The sequence below is a fragment of the Sitophilus oryzae genome, unplaced genomic scaffold (assembly GCF_002938485.1).
Source record: "Sitophilus oryzae breed Bouriz unplaced genomic scaffold, Soryzae_2.0 scaffold_1297_pilon_pilon, whole genome shotgun sequence".
NCBI classification, from domain to species: Eukaryota; Metazoa; Arthropoda; class Insecta; order Coleoptera; family Curculionidae; genus Sitophilus; species Sitophilus oryzae.
The window spans coordinates 7,329,331-7,353,581 of record NW_022145945.1 but is presented as its reverse complement, the minus strand read 5'-3'; the positions used below and the strand labels follow the sequence as shown (position 1 = coordinate 7,353,581).

The following is a 24,251-nucleotide window of genomic DNA, read 5'->3' as shown; positions in this document are numbered from 1 at the left end:
AAAACTAAAGTGTTCTCCGACGTTCTCCGACGACGGAAAGGGATAAAGTTTCCGAAACGTTAAGCATTTTTTTGTTCGTTAGGCAAATTTATATTTCTGTAAACCTAACTACTGACAAGTAGTTTCCGTTTGGGATTAACGCAGAAGTGTTTACAAAAAATAACTATTTTATTTTGTAGATTTTCGCAGTGACGAAATACACATATAGGATTTTTTGGAAAGATGGACAGTGATGATTCCCTATGTGACGAAACTCAAAAAAGATATAGTAGAATGTTCTCTTATATATTATTGTTAAAAAATAATCTATTATTTTCTATTGTTAATTTACTCTAAGATGTGAATTTTGAAAATATAGTATAACTGTATTAATTAAAAAAAACGGTAAAAAAGAGATCCAATCCTTACATCTCCTATCCAATTTTTACCCACCTTACTTTAGTCCTCTAATACAATATATACAGGGTGTCCCAATATTCCGTGGACATAGAACTACTACGTATTTTTGGAATCAAAATAAGTTCATTGGACACAAAATCTCATTCACATCGGATTAACGGTCCTTGAATTATCTGAAAAAATGTATTTATTTTTTTAAAGTTTGATGTTCTAACAGGACACTGTCTCCTCAACGAACACCTCAGTAGGCTGAAGTTGAGAAACAACGGCAAATGCAGATTCTGTGGGGAAAATGGGGAAACACCAGAACACCTTATCACTGAGTGCGCCGAGACGACGACCATTCGTGCCATGAACCTTGGTACGTCTGATGTCGAGGATGGAGAGCTGGCCTCTGTCACAGAGGCTCTGTGGAGCCGTCTCAGATACTGGCATTTATTTAAGCCCTGAGGCTGTATGATGAGTTACAACTCGTTATAACTCAAGAAAGGGGAACACACAATAGATCTATAAGGTTGCGGTGATTAACTCCCCTCCTAAGCATTCTACATTCTACATGTGAACATGTGAGAAACAATTGTAGCTGCTTTTCGAAGTAGAACTCCACATATGCGTCTTAACATGAAAAGATCTTTTGGAAAGAAAATCATATTATGCAGTGAATAGGAAATGAAAGATTTTTAGCATTTGCTTCCACTTTTCAAAAAATGGTGTATTTTTACACCATTTAAAAAGAAATTTAAAGATGCGAGAGAATTTAAAAATGGTACTTTCATTTAATGAAAATAAGATACTAAGTCCGTCAACAATCTGTTTTAACAAAAGAAATAGTATAATATTATAAATACACACTCTCTTAGTTTTTTTTATTCAAGGGTCCTGAAAAAAACTTTCATTGATTGACATTTCGAAGACTATTCTGATACCGTTTTATTTTAATTCCATTTTGAAAGTATATTATACCTAATGAGAAAAATAAACTTATTCGCCAATGTATTCCTGCTTTTCAATTAAAACATTTTGCATTCGTGCATAATATTCAAAATAAATATAAATCAGGTAAAAGCTGAATCGAATTAAAATAGCGTTAGCTTGCCGTCGAAAAACGCTACTAAGTTTACTAAAGGTTCAACGATTTTCTATATTAAAACGATGGTAAAAGGGAAAGATTAATGGCTGTAATTAATGAATACAAAATGGTGGCGTGGGTGGGGTTAAAAAACGGTCCCCCGAGAGAAGGGGAACAAGAAAGTCAGGAATTCTACTGAGATTAAAACAGAAAGTATTTTTGTAAAAGTTTCAACACTAAAGGTCGATGATTCTCTGTCTTGAATATTAATACAATAACTTTTAAACAAATTTAAGGGATAAGTAACCCTCTGTTGTCGCAGGAAGATATAATTTTGGAAATAATTATAATCAAAGCTTATTCAATATTCAGCAAGTTATGTACCGTACAATCAATTTTAATTAACAAGTTAATTTGTCTTTTAAAGAATAAAAAATAATAATTTTTTATTAATTTTTTTATATTTTTTACATTTTTACAGTTTCTTTGAATATGGTAGACAATAATTCAGTATTGGGACTATATTTTATTTTAACTGTAATTTCACTTTTCGTAAATAATATGAATATATTATGATTAAATAACTCAAAAAATATATAAATATAATAAAAATTCATCCAATCCTGGTTTTTAAAATATTGAAAGAATAATATTCAGATAATCGTTAGAGATATAAAAAGGAATTTTAATCTCTCTATTTTGTATTTAGGTCATTTATATTATATATTATTTTTATTGAGTGAAATTAAAAAAACTTTTTTTTTGCCGATCTTAATAGCCTACCATACCTATTGGTATGGTCGCGGTCGGCTAAAAATGAATTAAAAAATTTTGAAATTCGGTGCATAGGTAATCCGATTTTTTTTATTTTAAATTAATTCTAAAAATTATTCTTTTTGATAAAAAAAGAAAGAGGTAGTCCACGGGACCCTGTAAAAAGCTTACCGAAGGTTTCATAGACAATGCTCTCCTGTACCACTTCTCTGCATCTTCCTGTCGTCCTGCCTTTCTCATAGCAGTGGCAGCGGCCACGGCCAACTCGTAATCGTCATACCGCAGTTCGGCGGCTTTCTCGTACAATATGGCCGCTTCCTTGAATCGCCTACTCAAAGCTAGGAACGCACCTGAAACAATCAAAACAGGATTTTAATAGGCACCACCTCGAAGTTGAATTTAATTTCGTAAACAAACAGTTTCTGTTTAGACGTTTAGATGAAGTTGGAGGTAACGGTGTAAACTAATTATAGTGTATTTGTTTTATTAACGTAAATTCGATTGTTTCTCTGAATAATAAATAACCTAGAATAGGTACGCGAATGAAATATATAAATATGATTATTATAAAACTAACACTCCTATAAGGCCATATTAATAGTACAGGGTGAGTCAACCAGCTACATATTTTTTAACTGGTTTGAAGAGTAATAACTTTTCGTATGTACCTTTATAAAACTACTGAGTAAAAAAAATATACATTTACAACGTTTTTTACGTACAAAAAAGTCTCTTGGTAAAAATCCTTACAGCTAATGGTTCCCGAAATATCTGGAATCGAAATTATCAATACCTCTCATCATTGACATAAATTAAACATGTTGACTAAATAGTTATTAAACTGAAATAATAAATGTGAAATGTTTTTGTATCAAAAGTTCAACAGAAACTGTTTTATCATCATTTTTGGAAGAAAAATTTATTACTAATTTAAAAAAATAAAAATTTCCCAAATTTATCATTTCACTCAAATAAAAATCTACTCAACATGTTTACTTTTTAGTCAATAATGACAGGTATTAACTATTTCCATTTTACATATCTTGGGAAGGGTTGCCCGTAGCGATTTTTTTACGTGGATATTTTACGTGGAAAATTACGGAAATGTATATTTTCTCACTCAGTTTTATACCGGTACGGTCTCACGTAGTTTTATACCGGTACAGACGAAAAGTTATTACTCTTCAAAACAGTTGAAACACATGTAGGTGGCGCCCCCTAGCAATAGGAGTCATATTGACATCAAAATCAAATTTATCATGTCAAAAAACTCCCAGATACCAATTTTCATCAAAATATTGACATTACGTCACAAATTATTTGGAAAAAATCCAAATAAAAATAAAACTTCTACACCCTGTATCTCTGAAACTAAGCATTTTAGGACATACATTTATACGAACTTTTTTACTTATTTTTATCTGCAGAATATGGTGCCCAAATTTCCGGAATACAGTTCGGACCACCCTGTATATAAGTTATAGGGAAGCTTAAGGTACGTATACAGTAAGTATACAGGGTGCTTCAAGAAGTGTGGCGGATATAACATACGTATTTTTAAATACAACATCCTATTTTTTATTTTATTTTTAGATTCTGCATAAAATTCTATAACTTTTTATGTAAATCTTATACCGTGCTGGCAACTGTTACTCTTGAATCGGTAAAATAATAAACAAATAAAGTATCACGAGACGTAGTTAAATCGTGAAGCTGAACGCATGATGTGCACCTCTCCCTAGAACTTTAAGTACTGACAGAGGTACTGATTGGGTCGACCGGTCAACTGCGACAAATCTGCTATATTCCCTTCCACGTCTCTTAAGGCGGGTTCTCATTAGTCGACTATATTGATCAATATCATTGAATCTATACCATTGAACATAGAAATAAATGGAAAATTCGTTCACATGATTCAAGAATATTGAACATTCAATCTGGTTTTAAAAATGGTTGCCAAGAAGAAAACTGCGCGTGCTGACATTCGTATGATATTTGAACATTTAATTTTACTTTTGATTTTGTTTTTAACATCGGTTGAAGTTAAAGATTGTATGTCCATTCCAACACGAATATTTTCATAACTTTTTCCCGTAGCGTTATATTTGTATAATTTTCACATTAGAAATTCTATAAACATTCCTCTGCCTGGATGGATATAACTCCAGAAATTTTGCAACATGGAAATCCCTCCATTTAAACGACATTTTAATTTACTTATTTCAACAGAAACATACACCGAAAACCACATCGATGCGACTGAACGCTTGTTCCCGCTTGTTCTCACAGGCAAGCACTGTTCAATTTCATTGAATCAATACGATTGGTCCACCAAAAATAGAAATGGGTTCCAGTTTTCTAGAAATGCGAAAACATTGAACAATATGGTTGAAATAATGTTCACATTAATATGTTTTATTTCAATGACATAGATTCAATGATATTGATCAACAAAATCGCCTAATGAGAACCCGCTTTTAACAATGTGCACAGTTTCTCGATTAATTTCGTATGTTTGGCAACGTGTTTACTGTTCTCTCTTTGTTTAGTACATTATAAACGCATTGTACTCTTCTTACATACGGAAATCTCGACCCAAGACTAACCTTTGCCAGCCTTTAGTATACCTAAAATTAATAGTTTTTGTAATATTTTAGTTTGCTTAAACAAATATTAGATTTCAGTGTGATAAAAAATTGTCAGTGAAGCCATTGGTTCTGAAGTTGGACTACTAAAATTTGGCAGGAGAGTTTCATAGAGACGAAGAAAAATAAATATATATACAGGGTGAGTCTTGAAAAAAAAATTGAAAATTTGGAATTTTTTGAAAAAATATTCGGAATATTTTTTTGTGAGTTAAAAACCATAATTTCTTGATAATATAGCAACATAGGTAAAATATTAAATTTATCAGAAAACTCCAGAAAAGAATAATTGGTTCTTGAAAAATTTTTTTTGAAATTTTCAAAATAAAATAAGTCGGTTATTTTGGACTTATTTGAAAAACGGCAAACAGAAAATATGTTTCTTTTATCGAGCTCTACCAGTCGTGAAAATCGGTGAAAATATTTGCACTTATTTAAGACTCATCCTGTATATACAGGGTGAGTTTCCTAATATGTTCTCTATGGGTATCTCGTAAACTACTGGAGATAGAGAATCGGTTAAATGGGGAAAGAATTGCAGTTTTGTGGGGTCATAAATATACGCCTTTGAGATTTTTGAAAAAGTTGGCAACAAATTTCGGCTATTTTAAAAATTCCATTATAATCTATTTTAGACAAAAAGTTTTCAGATAAAAGTTGTAGATAATCACATCCTTAATGAGACTGTGTTCTCCGTTTTTTTCTAAAGCCTGTCATTTTTGACAAATGACACAAACATGTGTTTTTTTAAATGGAAACCATAGTTGGCCATGACTTCATAAAAAGCGCCATTTTTTAAGCTTTTCAGTGATATAAGCTATAATATATTTTCTTCGAAAAATTACGGAGTTATTAGCCAATTCTTATAAAATTTTTAAACAATTTCACTTAGTTAGCCATGGAAACAAGTTCAATCGCCGTTGCTCTCAGAAATGTGAAGCTGTCATATCCAAACTTTGTGAATTAAAATAAACAAAAATTGTCAATATGCATTTTTCAAATGAAGAAAAGCGTGTAGATACTCGCGCATCAATAGAGTGGTTCCAACACGACTTTCATTATGACACCCTCCCCCCCCCCACAATGAAAGAAACGTTAAAAATTAATTATATCATAATTATGCAAACTCAAGGATAGGAAGAGGTGGACCAATTGCATGGGCCTCCTCCGATCACCTGATCCATTTTATATATTTTTTATGCGGTTTGGTTAACAATAAGGTTTACAAAAAACCTTATGAATTAAGAGAGGCACTCAAAGTGGCGGTACGAGAGAAGTTTAATTAAGTCAACCGGTCCTTCTGTCATAATAGGTAGTAATTCAGTTTTAAAAAGATGCAACTCGAAACAATGACGGGTTTATTGAACATTTTCTAAAATAGTTTAAAGTATATGTAGTGATATTATTTTTTAAGTTTTAGTTTGTGTAATGTAAATTGTAAAGAACCGTTTAATAATATTATTATATTCTGACTTTTTATAAGTTATAAATCATAACAGAATAATACCATGCGATCTAAGTGAAATTAGCCAAGAAAGATAAGAATTGGCTGTAACTAAATTTAACTTCTCGAACATGTCTTGAAAACCGTTCTCTAAAAAACGTAACATTCACCGGTCAACGTATCCTCGAAAATGTGTGGTCAAGAAAAGTTGAACCAACTATCCTACACGCTTTTCTTCATTTGAAAAATTCATATTTACAATTTTTGTTTATTTTAATTTACAAAGTTTGGATATGACAGCTTCACATTTCTGAGAGCAAAAACGATTTAAACTTGTTTCCATGGCTAACTAAGTGAAATTGTTTAAAAATTATAGGAATTGGCTATAACTCCGTAATTTTTCGAAGAAAATATATTATAGCTTATATCACTGAAAAGCTTAAAAAATGGCGCTTTTTAGGAAGTCATGGCCAACTATGGTTTCCATTTAAAAAAAACACATGTTTGTGTCATATGTCAAAAATGGCAGGCTCTGGAAAAAAACAGAGAGCACAGTCTCATTAAGGATGTAATTATCTACAACTTTTATCTGAAAACTTTTTGTCTAAAATAGCTTATAATGGAATTAGGGACAATTTTTAAAATAGCCGAAATTTGTTTTTTTCGAAATATCTAGTAAGCCATGAACTTTTTCAAAAATCTGAAAGGCGCATATTTATGACCCCACAAAACTTCAGTTCTTTCCCCATTTAACCGACTCTCTATCTCCAGTAGTTTCCGAGATACCCATAGAGAACATCGTAGGAAACTCACCCTGTATAAAGATATTTTAGTTAGATGCTACAGGGTGTTAAATCGGGACTTAAAATTAAAAAATCTCAATTTTTTTAAATGCTAAAAATAAATTTTTACATTTTACAAAACTCTTCAACTTTTATTAAATATGTCATATACCGATTTTTATAAGTTTGCGATTTATTCCGATTTTTTCTATTTTTGTCTATATTTTTAATACAATTATTATACAAAAACATCATTTTCATCAATACAATTATGCAAAAACATCATTTTTTCAAAATAAAAATTAATAGTTATCAAAATTTGATATGTCTAAAGTGGTGAGGCAAGTTAAACAAAAAACTTAAATTTTTTGTTTAATTTGTAGTTAAGTGTAGATGGTAGGAGATAATATATTTACAGATATTCTTGAATTACTCAATGTGACTAATATACCGGGTGCGTCTTAAAAGTGGCTCACCCCTATAACTTTTTTATTTTTTTAGATAAAAAACGAGATTTGGTATGTTAGTATAGAACATAAATTAGGATTTATTGACGTATTCAATTATTTTTATCACTTCCTGTTTTACCCAAAATGACTACCAATAACTTTTGATTTTTAAATGGGACCCTGGGTATATTTTTACTTTATTCGATAGAAAATGTCACTCTGAATAGAATGACATATCATTTGTCAACTTTTGACATATCCGCATATGATTTATTTGAAATTATAACATGCGTTTCATAACGACAATTTGACTCGAAATATCACTTGTGTGGAACCAAATTATTTGTAAAAAAGTGCTTTTTTTTCAAATATGCTAATGAGCCACCCTTGTTCCATTTGAAAAAATTGAGATATGATTAAAAATACGATTTGATCATCTTTTAACCGACAAAACACGAAAAACATTAGACGATCAAAACTATTTTATTATTTTTTATTAAGTCTTCTGGATTAAAAATAAGTTTTTTAATTAAGCGAAAATCCAAGTTGCTTTAAATGGCACCCTCGTCGTTGCCTTCATTATATTATGACACTTGGATTCATTATATGAAACTTTCAACTTTCAAAAATGTGATTTATTGATATCGTTCACTCTACATGTTTTTTTTTTCTCAGAGAAATTTTCGTAAGCAAATATGCAATATTCTCCTGACAAAAGAAGGACAAGGGAACATACCGAAAAAAACAATATAATAAAAGAATGTCGGCCGTTTCAAAGTTGTCGAAAAACACAAAAGGAAATCGGGCAAAATAAAATTTTCTTTTCTCCTAAAAGACAGCGCGTCAGTTCATAAAAGTGCCATAAAAAATCCGTCTCAATTTAAAACTTTTTCGGATATTACGTTGTCGAAAAAAAACCTGGGGAAAAAAACAAGAATTCTAGGGTTTATGAAAGCACAGCTGTAAAACAGAAATGTACCTGTATAAATATAAAAGAAAGAAGATGTAAAAAATATTTTTGAATTAAATTAAACCAGAAATATTCCCAAAAATACTATGCGAAATTCTTTGAAAGGGCTTGTCGTTTGCAAAACTCAATCTAAAATAAATTTTCTTTTTTGTAATAAGAAATATTTCAAGTATATTAAAAACAGATCGAGAAATAAAATTAAATTTCTGTGATTCTATAAAAAAAATATGAAATCGTCCAAAGCGATATTAGCCTTCCATCCTTTTCGTACATGAGTATTCGCGTGGGGGGATTTTAATACCCCAATTATTTTTTTCTGAGAAACATGAAAAAAATTCCGTAAACTGCTATCTTTGTGACTGCAGCATAACACTGGTACATTCCTCATATTTTCACATTGTGTAATATACCAGATGCGTACCACACCCCCTGTAACTTTTTTATTTTTTCAGATAAAAAAACGAGAATTGATATGTTAGTATATGACATAAATTAGGATTGATTGACTATTTCACCGGAAATGGTTACAACTTTTGATTTTTAAATGGCACTCTCGGTATTTTTTTTTGCTTTATACAAAAAAAGGATATTCTCAACATAATGACATATCATATATGTCAACTTTTGACATTCTCGCTTAATAAAAAATCGTATTTTAAAATTCAATCTAGAGTGCCATGGCTATATTAAAAACACTAATTCTTAATCAAGGAGCCTTGGAAAAATAGATTTAATCGTCTAATGTTTTAGTGTCTTGTCCTGGCCAGTTAGAAAGGGCTCAAATCGTATTTTTAATCATATCTCAATTTTTTCAAATGGAATGAAAGTGGCTCATTAGCATATTTGAAAAGAAATTTCGAAATTTTCGAAATTTGCTTACCAAAAAGCATTTTTTTACGAATAATTTGATACCACACATTTGGTATGTCAAGTCAAATTTTCGTTACGAACCGCAAGTTACAATTTCAAATAAACCATATGCGAAAATGTCAAAAGTTGACATAATATGATATGTCATTGAATTCAGAGTGTTATTTTCTATCGAATAAAGTATAAAAATACCGAGGGTGCCATTTAAAAATCAAAAGTTATAGTTATTTCCGGTGAAACAGGAAGTGACAGAATAAAATCGAATATGTCAATCAATCCTAATTTATGTCATATACTAACATACCAAATCTCGTTTTTTTTATCTGAACAAAATAAAAAAAAATGGGGTGAACCACTTTTGAGACGCACCCGGTATAGTTGGTCATTTTCAAAAATAAAGTTATCTCTACTACATGAGTGGGAGGGGGGTTAATCTGTAAGGTCGAAGTGATTAACCCCCCTCCCAATTCTAATTCTAAATTCTATCTCTACTACATGCTGTTAAAGGGTAACTAAAATACGACTAAATAATCCAATCTGGTTATTCTGCATTGAACACTGCATGTTTATTAACATTTCAAAAAATCAACTAGAAGTAGATGTATTTTACGAAATCTGTATACTTTCTACGCTACAAACAGAACTGTAAAGTTCTATGAAAAACTAGTTAGTATATCTTTTTTTTTTCAAATGACACTGGAAGAAAAATATATTTTCTTCTAGAACAAAACTTTATCTTTGCAGGCCAATTTTGGTACTGTCTTAAAGTAGTTGCTCTACGAATTGTTTAGTATGAATCCTAGCCTGAATATCATCTTGTAATAGATCTTGTCCTGTAATAGTATATTGTATGTGTGAATTTTAATTATTAAGGCATGTGCTAAGCAAAAGTACACCTAATGTCAGTAACAGGATGTTTTTTAGAAAACAAACAGGTCTCGTAAATATCGAGGTTTACCGTAACCACCGTAATAACAAGGCCGACCAGCTTATTCGTGACGTCATCAACTGGAGGCCTAAACTTTGATTGCATTTGATACACTTTATACGTATATAATGGATATAAACTTTAATTGCACCGAATTTTTAATACATAATAATTAAACATAAAATTTAAAAAACATCAGATTTATATCCCATCTCACATTATCCATCGTCATTGTATTTATTTATGCTGTAAGTGTGTCTAAGTTTCTTTTATTTCCTTTTCCAAGTCTATCATTATTTTTTAACAACAGTAGTTTTTCAGACGTGTATTTCTAATAGAATTTATGACAAATTTTACAATAACTTAGCATTATAAATAGTACATTGCGGAAATTTTAATAATGGTGTTATTACTTTTAATATAATCCTAAGATATTTTTGATAAAAATATTTTTTTATTGTGAATTTTGAGAAACTCCTCATGGCTTGACAAAACTTTGTTAAACATTATATATTCACATAAAACTATATTAGTTATTTCATCTTTTGGAAACCCAAGACTGCCTTTATTAAGGTTTTTTATAAGTGAATTTTTTGTTCAATATCAGTGTTGTCTGAAAATGTTAAATTATTTTTAGGGACATTAATGTCTGAATGTTAAGTTTCTTTTCACCTTCATATAAATGTCGAACACAAATACTGTACTGACTCCCAGCTAACTGTCTATATTTTCCAAACCTACTTTCAAGAGGATCAGTTTGCAAGTTCTCTAGTAAAACATACCTCATATTTTACTCATTAAAACAATATTTTATTACTTCAAGCTCAACCTGTTACTCAACTCAAATTAATAACTTTAATATTGAACACAGAGAAAAGTTAGAACTTTTTTATTATTTCCATCGCATTTTACAGAATTTAGTAAATGCATAATTTTGGTAAAAGCATGACTAATAATTTGATCAGTATTAATATCAGGGTTCGGAAAACTACATGTTACTCTTAAAAACTACATAAACTACATTACATATAGTGTAAATCGCTGTAGAGGGTGTAGTTTATGTAACTTTCAAATATAAAAGGTTTGAGGTGAGGTAAAAGATAAGTAAAAGCTTTAGAAAATACATATAAATATATTTGAGAAACAGAAGAAATATAGCTTTAAATATAATATTCACATCTTATTATTTAGACCCCTCATAACGCGGAAAATTATTGAACTGATGACCATATTATAAATCAGGTTGAAAAATACCGTATGATCGAAAAAAAAAGGCGTCTAGTTGGCTTGGAAACGATGATTGATGACATTCCCCATATAATTTTACATATAAAATGACAGCGATCTTCATTTCATAGACATCGCTGACGCCGTTTTTTTTTCGATCATAATGTACTTTCTACAAAGTCTTGACAAAGATTACTAGGTGAGAGATTATCTTATACATAGATATTAAAATGTTTTGAATTTTCATATTTTATAATAATTTTAATATATTGTGTTAACCATTATATTCTGTTTTTTTATGAATGTATTCTTTACTTAAATAAAAAACCATATGCATTACATTATTTTTATCAAAATTAACCTACAGGATATTTTTTTCGTAATATCAGTACGTAGTTTATTAAAGTAGTTTTTATGTAGTTAATGAACGGGAAAAAGGTAGTTCTCGCCGTCACGTCGCCCCGGAGTAGGAGACGTAAAATATCAATAAAATACATAATATATACTATAAAAAATATCTATTTTTTTATTGTTTTTATCTCATATTATACACTATTGTGAACTTAAAATATTCCTTTATTAAATTTGAATGATAAAAAGTGAGAGATAAACATTTATTGACTGCGGTATGATTTTTTTCCGTATTCTATTAAAACTATTTTTATATACTATAATATTTTTAAAAACTCCGAAAAAGACATTTTAAAACTTAGACAATTTGAACTTTTATCGGGTAATTATAAACGCTGCTAAATAGAGTTGGGCCTCCAGTTGGTGACGTCACGAGATTTTTACGTCAGAGCTTTCCGGCCTTGTTATTACGGTGGTTACGGGTTTACCCAGATCACGGAATTACAAGAGACTGAAAAAGAAACAAGGATACTTTTGATGGGGTTATTGGATCCCTAAAATTAGGGTGCACATACCTTGTCTGTCTGATGTCTTTTTATTTAAGAATAATAGATTTTTTGCTGCTATATTTTAGACAATAAGTCGTAAACTTTTGTTGTACCTATTTAAGAAAAATATTGTTTTATTTTTAGGATGGAAATTTAATCATTAGAATCTGCGAAACTAATCTATTTGCCATTTGCTGTCCGCATTTGTTAGTTCTTTAGTAAAAAAATCTTGCCTTTATATTCAGTTGTTACTTTAGGATAATTTTAAAGCGCAATAACTAAAGTATTGCTTAGAATTTTGATTTTATATTTTAGCTAATTTTTGTGTTATAATAAACAAGTTAAATGACAATGCTTAGGTTTAAATATTTCAACAGTGTGGAGTACTAAAATATCCCGCGCTAGTACAGTAGGGTTATATCTAACTCGAATTTTTGATTAAAAAACAAACTACATATTTTATTGCTAGCAACAGTTATAGTTATGAATTTGTTCGTGATATTTTAAATAAATAAAAATTAAATCAATGTTATAGTAAAATATTAACTATATACATACATACTGCCAATTACACAAATATTTAAAATATTTTGGAATATTACGTTGCAGTATCCAAAAAAAAGGATTCCAGTTTATTTTATGAAAGCATAGCTGTAAATCAAAATGTACCAATAAAAAATATAAAATAAAATGTAAGGTCAAATGATTTGTAATTAAAATTTCAACCACAAAAAAAATTCAGCAATTCATTGTAAATTATAGTTAAAATAAATTTTCCAAATAAATCGTTCAAGGTATTCCAAATAAATCGTTCAAAGCAATATAAAATTTCAAAAAATATGGAAAATTGTGATTAAAAATATTTTTTGTGATTATTGTCGATTAGTTCTATATTTGTTAGAGCAAAATTTGTTTGTGCTATATTTTTAAAAAATAAATCGCTTTCATTTATTTTGGTCCCCGAAAATCTTTTCGTAGGCATGTAAAATATTCAGTAGTTCTTTTATTTATATTAAACCACACGCATACTTTCTTGTTATATTTCCTAAGAAGAATATTGATATTCGTACGGAGTGGCTAAATGTATTTTTTATATAATTTAATTTTTAGTGACAGTAAACATTCAATTTATTGTTCAAACACACGCACTTTAATTAAGGCTTGATTAAGGTTTGCAGAGATTCAGCATTTGCCATAAAATAGCGAGCAATTTGTTACAAAACCATATAAATTATATATCATTGTAATCACAAAATTTCGATCTATTTCCGTATAGTAGCGGAATTTTAAATTATGTCTTTATTTTCGAGAAAATTTAGTCCAAACATAAGGAATACTTTGTTGATGTTTGACTATCAAAATGTTAAAAATAAAGAAGTTGTCTAAAAATGTGCTACTATACTGATATATCATAATCCTTTATCTTTAATTTCCTTCTTAATTTGTGTAAAAATACCTAGCCAGTTTTACATAAAACGTTAAATTCCGAACGCCTATTTTGCTACTTTTTCAAACCAGTGAAATGGACTCTTAACAGAGGCTTTATAGTATTTTGATTAAATAAACAGATCAGCCCGGATTTCGTTTAATTAATTTCCTTTATCCCGGACATGAAAGACATTATTGTCTCTAAACCACTCTAACTCTGAATAGTCTGTTGAATTTTCTCGGCCATATAAATCTCGTATAAATAACTGGAAAACAAATCTTAGCAAAGTTAAACTCAAACAGTCATTAAGTACCAGGAGCGCTTGTGGTCGGCGTTAGTTATGGGCAACTAGCATTCCTAGAACAATTACACACGCTTCGGCCAAAGTCCAAGAGATCCGAGTTTATGTACAGGTATAGAAGTTATGCATGTTATTCGAGGTTAGATAGTATACCCAGTGTTTTATATAAAAATGAGCATTACAGATATCTACGGAGCGATCATCAATGATTGGGTTTGTTGGCAATACTGTCTTAGAGTATTTTAAGATTAGTGATTGGTACTGAAATTATTAATGGAAAAATTATATCAATTCATTGACGTCGTTTATTCTATTTCCTTTATCTTCTTGAGAATTGACAAGTTTTGACTTTGATATTTGCGAAATCGACATATTTTGCAGTGTAATAATTACTATTTTTCAGTACAATATAGCTTTCAACCTGCGGCGAAGCTTCCAATGCATTGGTATTTTCAAAAATAATAGAAAATAAAAAGAAATGATGTTGCTGCAAATAAAAACAAAAGAAAAATTTAATATAATAAAGAAAAATGATTTAGAAATAATGTAGAAGAAAATGTAATATTCTCGTCGGATTACATCGATAATAAAAAGCGAATAAACGTTGCCGTGTAAAAATTGCCGTCCAATTTCAAAACTTTTCCTGATATTACATCGCCAGAAACAAAAATCCCCGTTTACGAGGGCTACACGCACACAAATTTACCTGAATAAAATTACACAAAGGAAAGAGAAAGACGCTACAAAATATGTTTTCATTAAGTTAATAGAAGGTGTATTTCGTCGGCTGAGCCGAGGCTATATGAAGAAAAATGGGCGCAAGCGGAAATATTGGCTACAAAGTAAAACAGAAAGTTGGAAATAAAGCGGAGAAAATCTGACAAGGGACGCGTTGAGAAGCCAACAGAGAATATTTAATATGTGAAAAATAAAATCTAAATTGACACATAAACTTGCGTGGGAAGTACTAATGAATATGTACTAGAGAATAACTTTCTTAATTTATTGCGTGGAACTTCTTCACGCGCGCTTGGAGTAAAAATTCAAGGTCGTGACACGACACGCTAAATCATCCGATTTAGATGAAATTTGGTATACCGACAGATTGGACCATGGCCAACTTCACCGTGTACGATGCGTTTAACTGTAACTGTTAGTTTTGACGTAAGAAACGTCAAAAGTTGATGTAGTCCTATCGCGACTAGTGAATGCAATCCCGCACCAAAATGTCAATCCCGCAACCCCGCGGGATTGAAGCAATCAATCCCGCGGATCCGCAAAATTGCGGGATTGTAAACAATAGCCATACATTGGGTCCTAAATGGTACAAAAGGCATTGTACATTTTGCATAGGCCCACAATATATTGATATATCGTGTATCTTAAACTAGCTGTACAGAAATTTGAACACCGAGGTATACAGGGTGTAAAATATATTTAATATTAAATAAACTTAAATTTTATTATAATTTATCTACTTATTTTATGAATAAAAATATTATTCTGATTGAAGTTTTTAACTAGTGTTAGTTATCTGGTTTTAGATACACTCTATATCAATAATTGTTTGGCATATGCAGAATGTACAAAGCTTTTTGTACCATTTAGGGCCATACGTATGACTAAAAATGCATATTTTTTGAAAAAAACGTCGTATTTTCCTTAAAACAAAAAAAAAATAAAAACCGATCAAATTGGTTTTTCTAATTTCAATACAGATTCGTCGTAATTGGTAAAAATTTCGATTTTTTAAAAATTGTAAATTTGCGGTAAAAAAGATTCTTGATCAAATTTTCACACTCTTATAAAACACCCTGTAGACGACAAAAACCACATCAGCATCTTAATCACAATAAATTCATCTAAAACCTGGTCCAAACCTCATCCCAAAATCTTTTTTAGTTCAAGAGATATTCAACTTTAAATTTACCCTAAAATTTTGCTGATCCCAATAATTATGTCCGGCAATTTATTTGACGAAATTGTCCACAAGTACCAGTTAAGCGCTTTTCTTCACTTACGCACATACGCCAGGAAGAAATCTAACAACTAGCATGTTTGTTTCACTTATTTTTAATGGCCAAGCTGTAAGGGGGATAACCCGGGGGATTCCGGGTTCCGAGTGTCCACGCATGGGCCCGGAACGAAGCGGTTTGACCTTAATCGAGATCGATTCGGTTACCCAGTAGTAATGTTTGGTAATGTGTTGATCCCGCGGATCCCGCACGGTAAATCCCGCAACTTTGATCCCGCGGAATTTTAGAGGGATCCCGCATTTGCGGGATCCAGCATTTGCGGGATTGCATTCCCTAATCGCGACCAAATTTGGTGGGTAGGCTATGCGAGCGACGGTGCCACACGGTCTCACCATGCAAAGTTCAATACGACATTTAGTTTACATCTTCTTCAGGGTGGGACTAAGGATTTGATATTGAAGAAAAATTTGTGTCGATTTCGGCATAATTGGGGACGCGCTACAGGATGATGCCCCCGATCCCTCTAAATGGACGAAATCATCAGGATTTTAATCCGCTAATAGTTTCAGCACATTTTTTACAGTTAAACTAGTTCCTCAAGCTTATAGTTCTGTTTTGCATTCTGCTCGCTTGTGCGATAAATAAAAATATATATTTCTCTCACTGTGTTTACTTTTTATTTTCTATAAACAAGGCAAGCTTTTTCAAAATCCGTTAAATTGACATGAAAACTGTTTATTTAAACGACATTTTGTTGACTTAAATTTGTCTAGGACTTGAACAAAAATGAACTAAACCAATACATATACGTTCAAGCATTAAAGTTTGCGTAGGCCAAATTCAAGCGGGGTCTGATTTTGCTAGGGTTTAGACAAAAGTCAACAGTCGATCGAAGGTTCGCACACACGTGCCGAAATATCTGCACGAATTAAGTTTACACTGGTTGAGAAATGTGTGAGAAAATTGAACGTCTGTGGGGGCCTTTAAAGATAATGACCGTATAATAACGTATTGATTTATTTTGGTCAAAGCATAAAAAGCAAAATATTAACAAGTCTTTTTTTTCCAGTTCGACTTGGCCACAGACTTGGCAATGTTCATTGGAGTAGTTTCAGGATCTTCATAAAAACACAATGCTAAAAAAATTAGTGTCTCTATTGACACTGAAAGCATTTACAAATAATATAATAATGACATCTTAACTGACTAAAAAATTACAAAAAAATGATGAAAAAAAATGAAACACGACAAAAAAACTAACCCATGGAATTTATGGGTTAAAATGAAAAATTTTTGCAAAAAGACTAGGCAATTTATAAAATGCTTTTTTTTAAACAAAAGAAGGAATTTTTACAAAAAGCCTAATCTACTTTCAGTCACTTTGCAAAAAACCTAATCAGAATATGGCTTATTAAACAATGACGATAGTTTCTGTACACTTCTGCAAAAAGACTGTCTGTTTTCAGTTGTTTTACAAAATGCCAAATCGAAGTCAGGCGGATTAAAAAATGATCAAAATTTCCTCAGCTATGAGCATAAGCATATTGAATAATTTACGCTTTAATAAAAATACCCCATATTTTCCTGTACAAAAACAATAATTTATGTCAAAATCTTATTTTGTTTAAACGAAAACAACTTGAACCCTATTTCATAAATTATAATAATTATAAGTAACATAATTTTAAATACAAAATATATTAAAACCTTAATAGTACTATCTCGTTTAATATATTACTCTCTGCAATTTGATTCTGTGTACAGAGCTGCCCCTTTGTGGAACTTTGCTTTCTTTTTTGGAACTTTTAATCATTTAGAATAAAATTAATTTAGATCTTTATAATAATCATTCTTAACCATACTCCATTTAACAGAATTATCACTTTTTGTGCCATTATTTTCTAATTTTGAAAAAGAGGTTCAAGAAATGGCGTTTAATAAATTTGAGTTAGTTTTACTAATTCCGCGTAAAATGTTTTGTGTAATCTGACTAGTCTTCATTAGGCGTTTTGCAAAGCGCCTGAAACCAGATAGGCGTTTTGCAAAATATCCTTCTATTATTAAAAACGCCGGCGTTTTATAATATGCCTAGTCTTTTTGCAAAATGCCGAGTTATTCGATACGCCTGCAACATAATATACAGGGTGGTCCGAAATGTATTCCGGAAACTTCGGCAACATATTCTGCAGATAAAAATAAGTAAAAAAGTTCGTATAAATGTATGTCCTAAAATGCTTAGTTTCGGAGATACAGGCTGTAGAAGTTTCATTCTTATTTCGATTTTTTCCAAATAATTTCTGAAGTAACGTCAATATTTAGATGAAAATTGCAGTCTGGGAGTATTTTAACATGAGAAATTTGATTTTGATATCAGTATGACTCCTACTTGTAGAGGGCTCCACCTACATGGGTTCTAATTGTTTTGAAGAGTATTAACTTTTCGTCCGTACCTGTATAAAACTCCTTGGTAAAAAAGTATACATTTTCATGACTTTCTACGTAAAAAGCATCTCTTGGTAAGAATCGCTACGAGTAACCGTTCTCAGGATATTTAGAATGGAAGCAACCAATACATGCCATTATTGACAAAAAATTAACTGTGGAGTAGATAGTTATTTGGCTAAAATGATAAATTTGGGAACTTCCTTTTTTTTAATTAATGATAAATTTTTATTCGAAAAAAATGGTGATAAAACAGTTTTTGTTGAACTTTTGGCACAAAAACATTTCAAATTTATGATTTCAATCTAATAATTATTAGTCAACATGTTTAATAATAAATTTATGTCAATGACGGCAGGTATTGATAAATTCGATACTCGGTAATTTTATACAGGTGCGGACGAAAAGTTGTTATACTTCAAACCCTCTACAAGTAGGAATCATATTGATATCAAAATCAAATTTCTCACGTCAAAAAACTCCCAGACACCAATTATCATCCAAATATTAAGTAAAGTTACTTCAGAAATTTTTTGGAAAAAATTGAAATAAAAATGAAACTCCTACACTCTGTATCTCCGTAACTAAGCATTTTAGAACATACATTTATACGAACTTTTTGACTTATTTTTATCTGCAGAATAAGCTGCCGAAGTTTCCGCAATACAGTTCGGACCACCCTGTATCTTACTTGCCTGAAACTTACAAACAAAAATTACTTTAAGTTAAATAACAATTTGTAAAAAATTATGAGAGGTAGTAAAAGTTTCCTAGAATTCAAATAGCTCCTAATACGATCGGAACAACGAAGCACTTAAACCATGGAACATTGCGGTCAGGTCCTGTGATTATTTTTTTGCTCGGGCCTTTAGTTTCCAACTACAAACGAGCGACAAGGGCACAAGCAGACTTGGGGGATCTTACCCCGTGTTCAGGTGAAAGCTATGTAAATTATCTGGCACTCGACCCCAGAGAGAACCGCGTCGAATACCGAGAGGAAACGAGAAGGAAGATGGAAAGGCGGGTTTTAGTGGTCTGGAGAAGTATTTGCACACAGAGACTTGCTTATTTTACGTTTTCTACGTTATCCCGGCATGTGTCTGTGTTTCCGTAATGAGATTTGGTCCGGATTTAAATATATATCCTATTCGAATGTCTGAGTTGCTTTTTTCTTCACGTCATATCTCCATCATAAATATTTGATTTGAGAGTAAAATCCGTTAATACTGTACGCAAAAAGAAAGTTTTAGATAAAATCAATAAAAAAGGTTTTCCTATTGTAAAATATGAGTATTAGGGTGAGCCAAAAAAAACCACCCTATGAAATTTATGGGTTAAAATGAACCTAATAACAGAGAAAAAAATATCCCCCAAGGAAGGATTTTTAGCTCAATTTTAAAAGGTATCGGTGACACATTCAAAGTTTTCCATTTAAATAACACGTAAAAAAATCCTTTTCCAAAAGTACCTTTGTAACTTTGAAAAGGTTTACGATAAAAAAATTTACGTTGCGGATTCTTGTAGTGCATAAAATTTACTAAAAAATCTCTCTCGAGAGTAATTTTTTCAATTCAATAATACGTATATTTGAAAGCTTTGAAAAGATAAAAAATCAAAATATGCAATTTTAGTGTTTATTGATTAAACATTTTCATATTCAGCAAAAAAAAAACAAGATTACTCTCAGATAGTTACTCTCAGTTAGATTTTTTAGGGAATGTTATGCCCTGACATAGAAGTTGCACTCAAAGAGTAGAAACGAAAATGTGGTGGAATGGGTATACCAGTGGGAGAACATATTTTATATTCGCTCAACTTTGCTCATGACCAAGTGGTGATCGCTCAAGATTCTTACGACCTAGAGTTTATGTTAAACAGGCTACATGAAGAATATGAAAGATGGGGATTAAAAATCAGCTTTAAGAAAAGCGAATTTCTGGTGTAGTTAACTCAGAAACCAATTTCGAACTGCTGATGAATGATGAAGTGCAGCTTAGCCAGGTAGAACAATTTAAATATTTGGGCGTTAATATTAACAAAAGAGGCCTCGAACAACAGGAAGTTAAAATAAGGATTCAGAACGCAAAACTAGTAATTGGATGCTTAAACATAGTTTGGTGGGAGGAATATCCAAGAGGAATAAAAAATGACTTGGACAGAGCCTGGTTGAATCCGTCTTGTGCTATGGATGTGAGGTATGGACGGTTAACTCTGATTTGTGCAGAAGACTTCTTGCCACCGAAATGTACTACCTCAGGCGAAGCGCACGAGTATCTATAAGGGAGTGCGTGCGCAACGAAGTAATAATAAGAAGAAAGGATGCTCAGGACACGGTGGTTGATAGAATAGAGAGAAGATCGCTGAAATGGTTTGGCCACCTCATGAGAATACCAGATGATCGATGGCCAAAACGAGTCTTTCAATGGGTTCCGCCGCAACGAAGAAAACGAGGAAGACCACGACGATTTTGGAACGACGGAATAAGAGAATCCATGAAAGCTCTGCAATTTAGAGGACGATGATGTCTTTGATAGACTAGCTTGGACGCGGGAAACGGGAAGACTTGCCCTAACGATTTGTTTATTATTGTAATGGTTTATGAATATATTTCTTCAAACCTTCACCCTAATGAGTATATTTCTTCAAAAGAGTCCTGTGGCCATTTCGCCACCTGCGCTGTACGAAAATCTACAAAATAAAATAGTTATTTTTTATAAACACTGCTGCGTTAATCCAACAGAGACCAACTTGTCAATTAAAACATCTATTTAAAATATCTAAATACAATTATTCAAGAACACTTTAAATGTTTTCAACAGATACAGACGTTCTGTTAAAATGACATTATATAAACTTCAAAATTAACAATTACTAACTAATGACAATTTAATTATATTAAATGAAAAATTAAAGAGGCTTTTATAATACAGTCTACTATAAATAAATGTATTGCTCAGGCATCTTTAGAGGTTAGTATAAAGTATCTATCGCCCTTATCATTTTGCGCTGGATGTATACCATGATAGTTACATATGGAGCAGTTGCTTGGTACACAAAACTAGAGCAACGTACAGCAAGGCAAAATCTGTGCAAAGTACAGAGACTGGCATGCATCTGCATCACAAATGCCATGAGAACATGCTCAACAGCAGCAATGGAGGTTATCCTAGACTTAACACCACTGCATATTCTCGTCGGTAGTTATGCCAATGCGACAATGATTAGAATGGTCATTGACGGAAATAACACTGGGAGAATTTTCAGGTCAGGTACTTGGAACACCCTCAAAAAGAAAATTCCACTTCTCCAACTCCCAGTGGATAACATACCAAGAATCTGCAACTTTCAGAAACACCTCACTATATTCAGTAATAAAAAGGATTGGAAGGGACAAACGTTTGCTTAGTATGTAAAAGACCATACCATAACGTGGTATACTGATGCCTCCAAAACCAAAGACTGCAAATCAAGAGGGGATATGAGTATTTAGGCGGAAAACTGAATACTCCGAATCAATGGGCACCTACAGACAGAAATCTACGCTATCGAAAGATGCGTACAAATTATCTTAGAGAAGAATGCCTAGAGAACCTGAACAAATTAGGCAAAGAAAATAAAGTCTTCCTACTCTGGGTGTCCGCTCACCAAGGGATAGAAGGCAATGAAAAACCAAATAGTCTAGCTAGAAAAGGAGTGAACACTCCACTAACTGGACCAGAACCGTTCTGTTTTCCAAGCATGCAGAGACCAACTAAAGGCGGAACTGAAGAACCTGGAGGACTCTATCCGCAACCTGGAATGGGAGTCCTCCAACGATCTAAGACACTCGAATAAGTTAATCAGAACTTACGATCGAGAAAAATCAAAGATTTTCCTTGATTTGCAATCTTCGGATTGTCACGGGGTTTCTAACAGGACACTGTCTCCTAAACGAACACCTTAGTAGGCTGAAGCTGAGGAACAACGGTGAATGCAGATTCTGTGGGAAAAATGGGGAAACACCAGAACACCTTATCACTGAGTGCGCCTAGACGACGACCGTTCGTGCCTTGAACTTCTGTACGGCTGATGTCGAGGATGGCGAGCTGGCCTCTGTTGGATCGTCTCAGATACTGGATTTTGTTAAAAAAATTGTTTTGTTTTGTTGTTCGTAAATTTGTTTATTAATAAATCATTGCTGACATACTGGTCTCCGTTGGATTAACGCAGCAGTGTTTACAAAAATTAACTGTTTTATTTTGTAGATTTTCTTACAGTGCGAAAAATTGTAAAATTTTATTGATACGCCTTTTTTGTGTTCTGCAATGTCCATGTATGTTTCATTTGCAATTTTATTGACGTAAATTTTCTTGAATTAATTTGTATTGTATGATATTTTTTATTATTTGTATATTTTTGGTGCTTTTGTTTGTTTTGTAAATGCTTTGTCGATGAATCTAATTTGGCGTTTTGTACAATAAAACGTTATTTATTTATTATTATTTATAAATACCCATAGGACTTTTTTGAAGATATTCTAATAATTTGTAACTGATATACAAAATGAAGCAAATAAATTTTTACTCCAAAGTTCTTATTCACTTAAAAAATTAATAAATTTGGTAAAAAAATAGGAAGAAATCTAATTCTTTTCATACACTCTTAAATATTATAAATTAAATATTTTCTACGCCAGAAATTGGATTTTCCCGAACTGTAAATAATACGTTAGCATACAAATTTTCCTCTCTCTTTTTTCCAGTTCTCGTTCGCTTGTATTACTTTATACAACCTCTAACTAGAAAAATATATTTCCTATGAACGTAATGAAAACATATTTTGTAGCGTCTCTCTTTTTACGTTCCATAATTTTATTCACGTAAATTTGTGTGTGCAACGCTAAACAGAAATGTTTGCTTCTGAAATATTCTAATATTCGAGGAGAATTTTTATAATGTTCCCATTTCATTGCTTTTGCCGCCGTATTTTACGTCGAGAAATTATATTATGTTGTACTTTGGGAGGGGGGGCCTCGGCTTACACCTAGTTTTATTTCATTTTCGTATAATTTTACGTCGTTTATGAAAATCAGCTATTTAGGACTTTTAATATATTAGAGAAAACATAAATAGACACAACTTGTAGCTTTGAAAAAAAATTACTGTGGAAAATGCAATATGAAATACAGAACCGCGAATATCTGCGAAAATGTTAAAAAATTGTAAATGCTCTAAATACAAAAATGTTCATTTTTTAATTCTCCATCTATTCAAAAAATAAAATACAGGGTGTTCCATTTAAAAAAAAACGAAGAAAAATTATTTTCTATTTTAGATAGTTCGGCGCAGTATTTTCAACATTCTGTATGATTTACGATTACCAGATTTCCAGTAAGGATGGAAAATTTATATTTTATTTATTTGAAATTACCGAAATATATTTACTCATATCTTAGGATTGTGTAAAGTGATCTGAAACGAGGCTAAAGATAAAAAAAACAAAAAGAGAACCAGAATTTTAAGAAAGCCGGTTCTTTAATATATCTTTTGCTATGCTCTCCTGACCAAAGTGCGGGCCGTCGGGCTGCCGCGGCAGACTACTATGCGTTTCACTACTGATTATCACATGTGTACAGGGTATCCTATTTTCGTGTGTTTTATGGGATTTA

General features: G+C 31.6%; 1 protein-coding gene across 1 annotated transcript in view; it reads right to left on the bottom strand.

Moving 5' to 3' along the window:
• Window positions 1-24,251, bottom strand: part of LOC115874673 (protein O-mannosyl-transferase TMTC2-like) — a 603,898-nt gene that overhangs the window by 16,210 nt on the left and 563,437 nt on the right. The window contains exon 11 of the mRNA XM_030889892.1: window positions 2,414-2,592. Coding sequence (XP_030745752.1) covers window positions 2,414-2,592 — 179 coding nt within the window. The remainder of the gene's footprint in view (window positions 1-2,413; window positions 2,593-24,251) is intronic.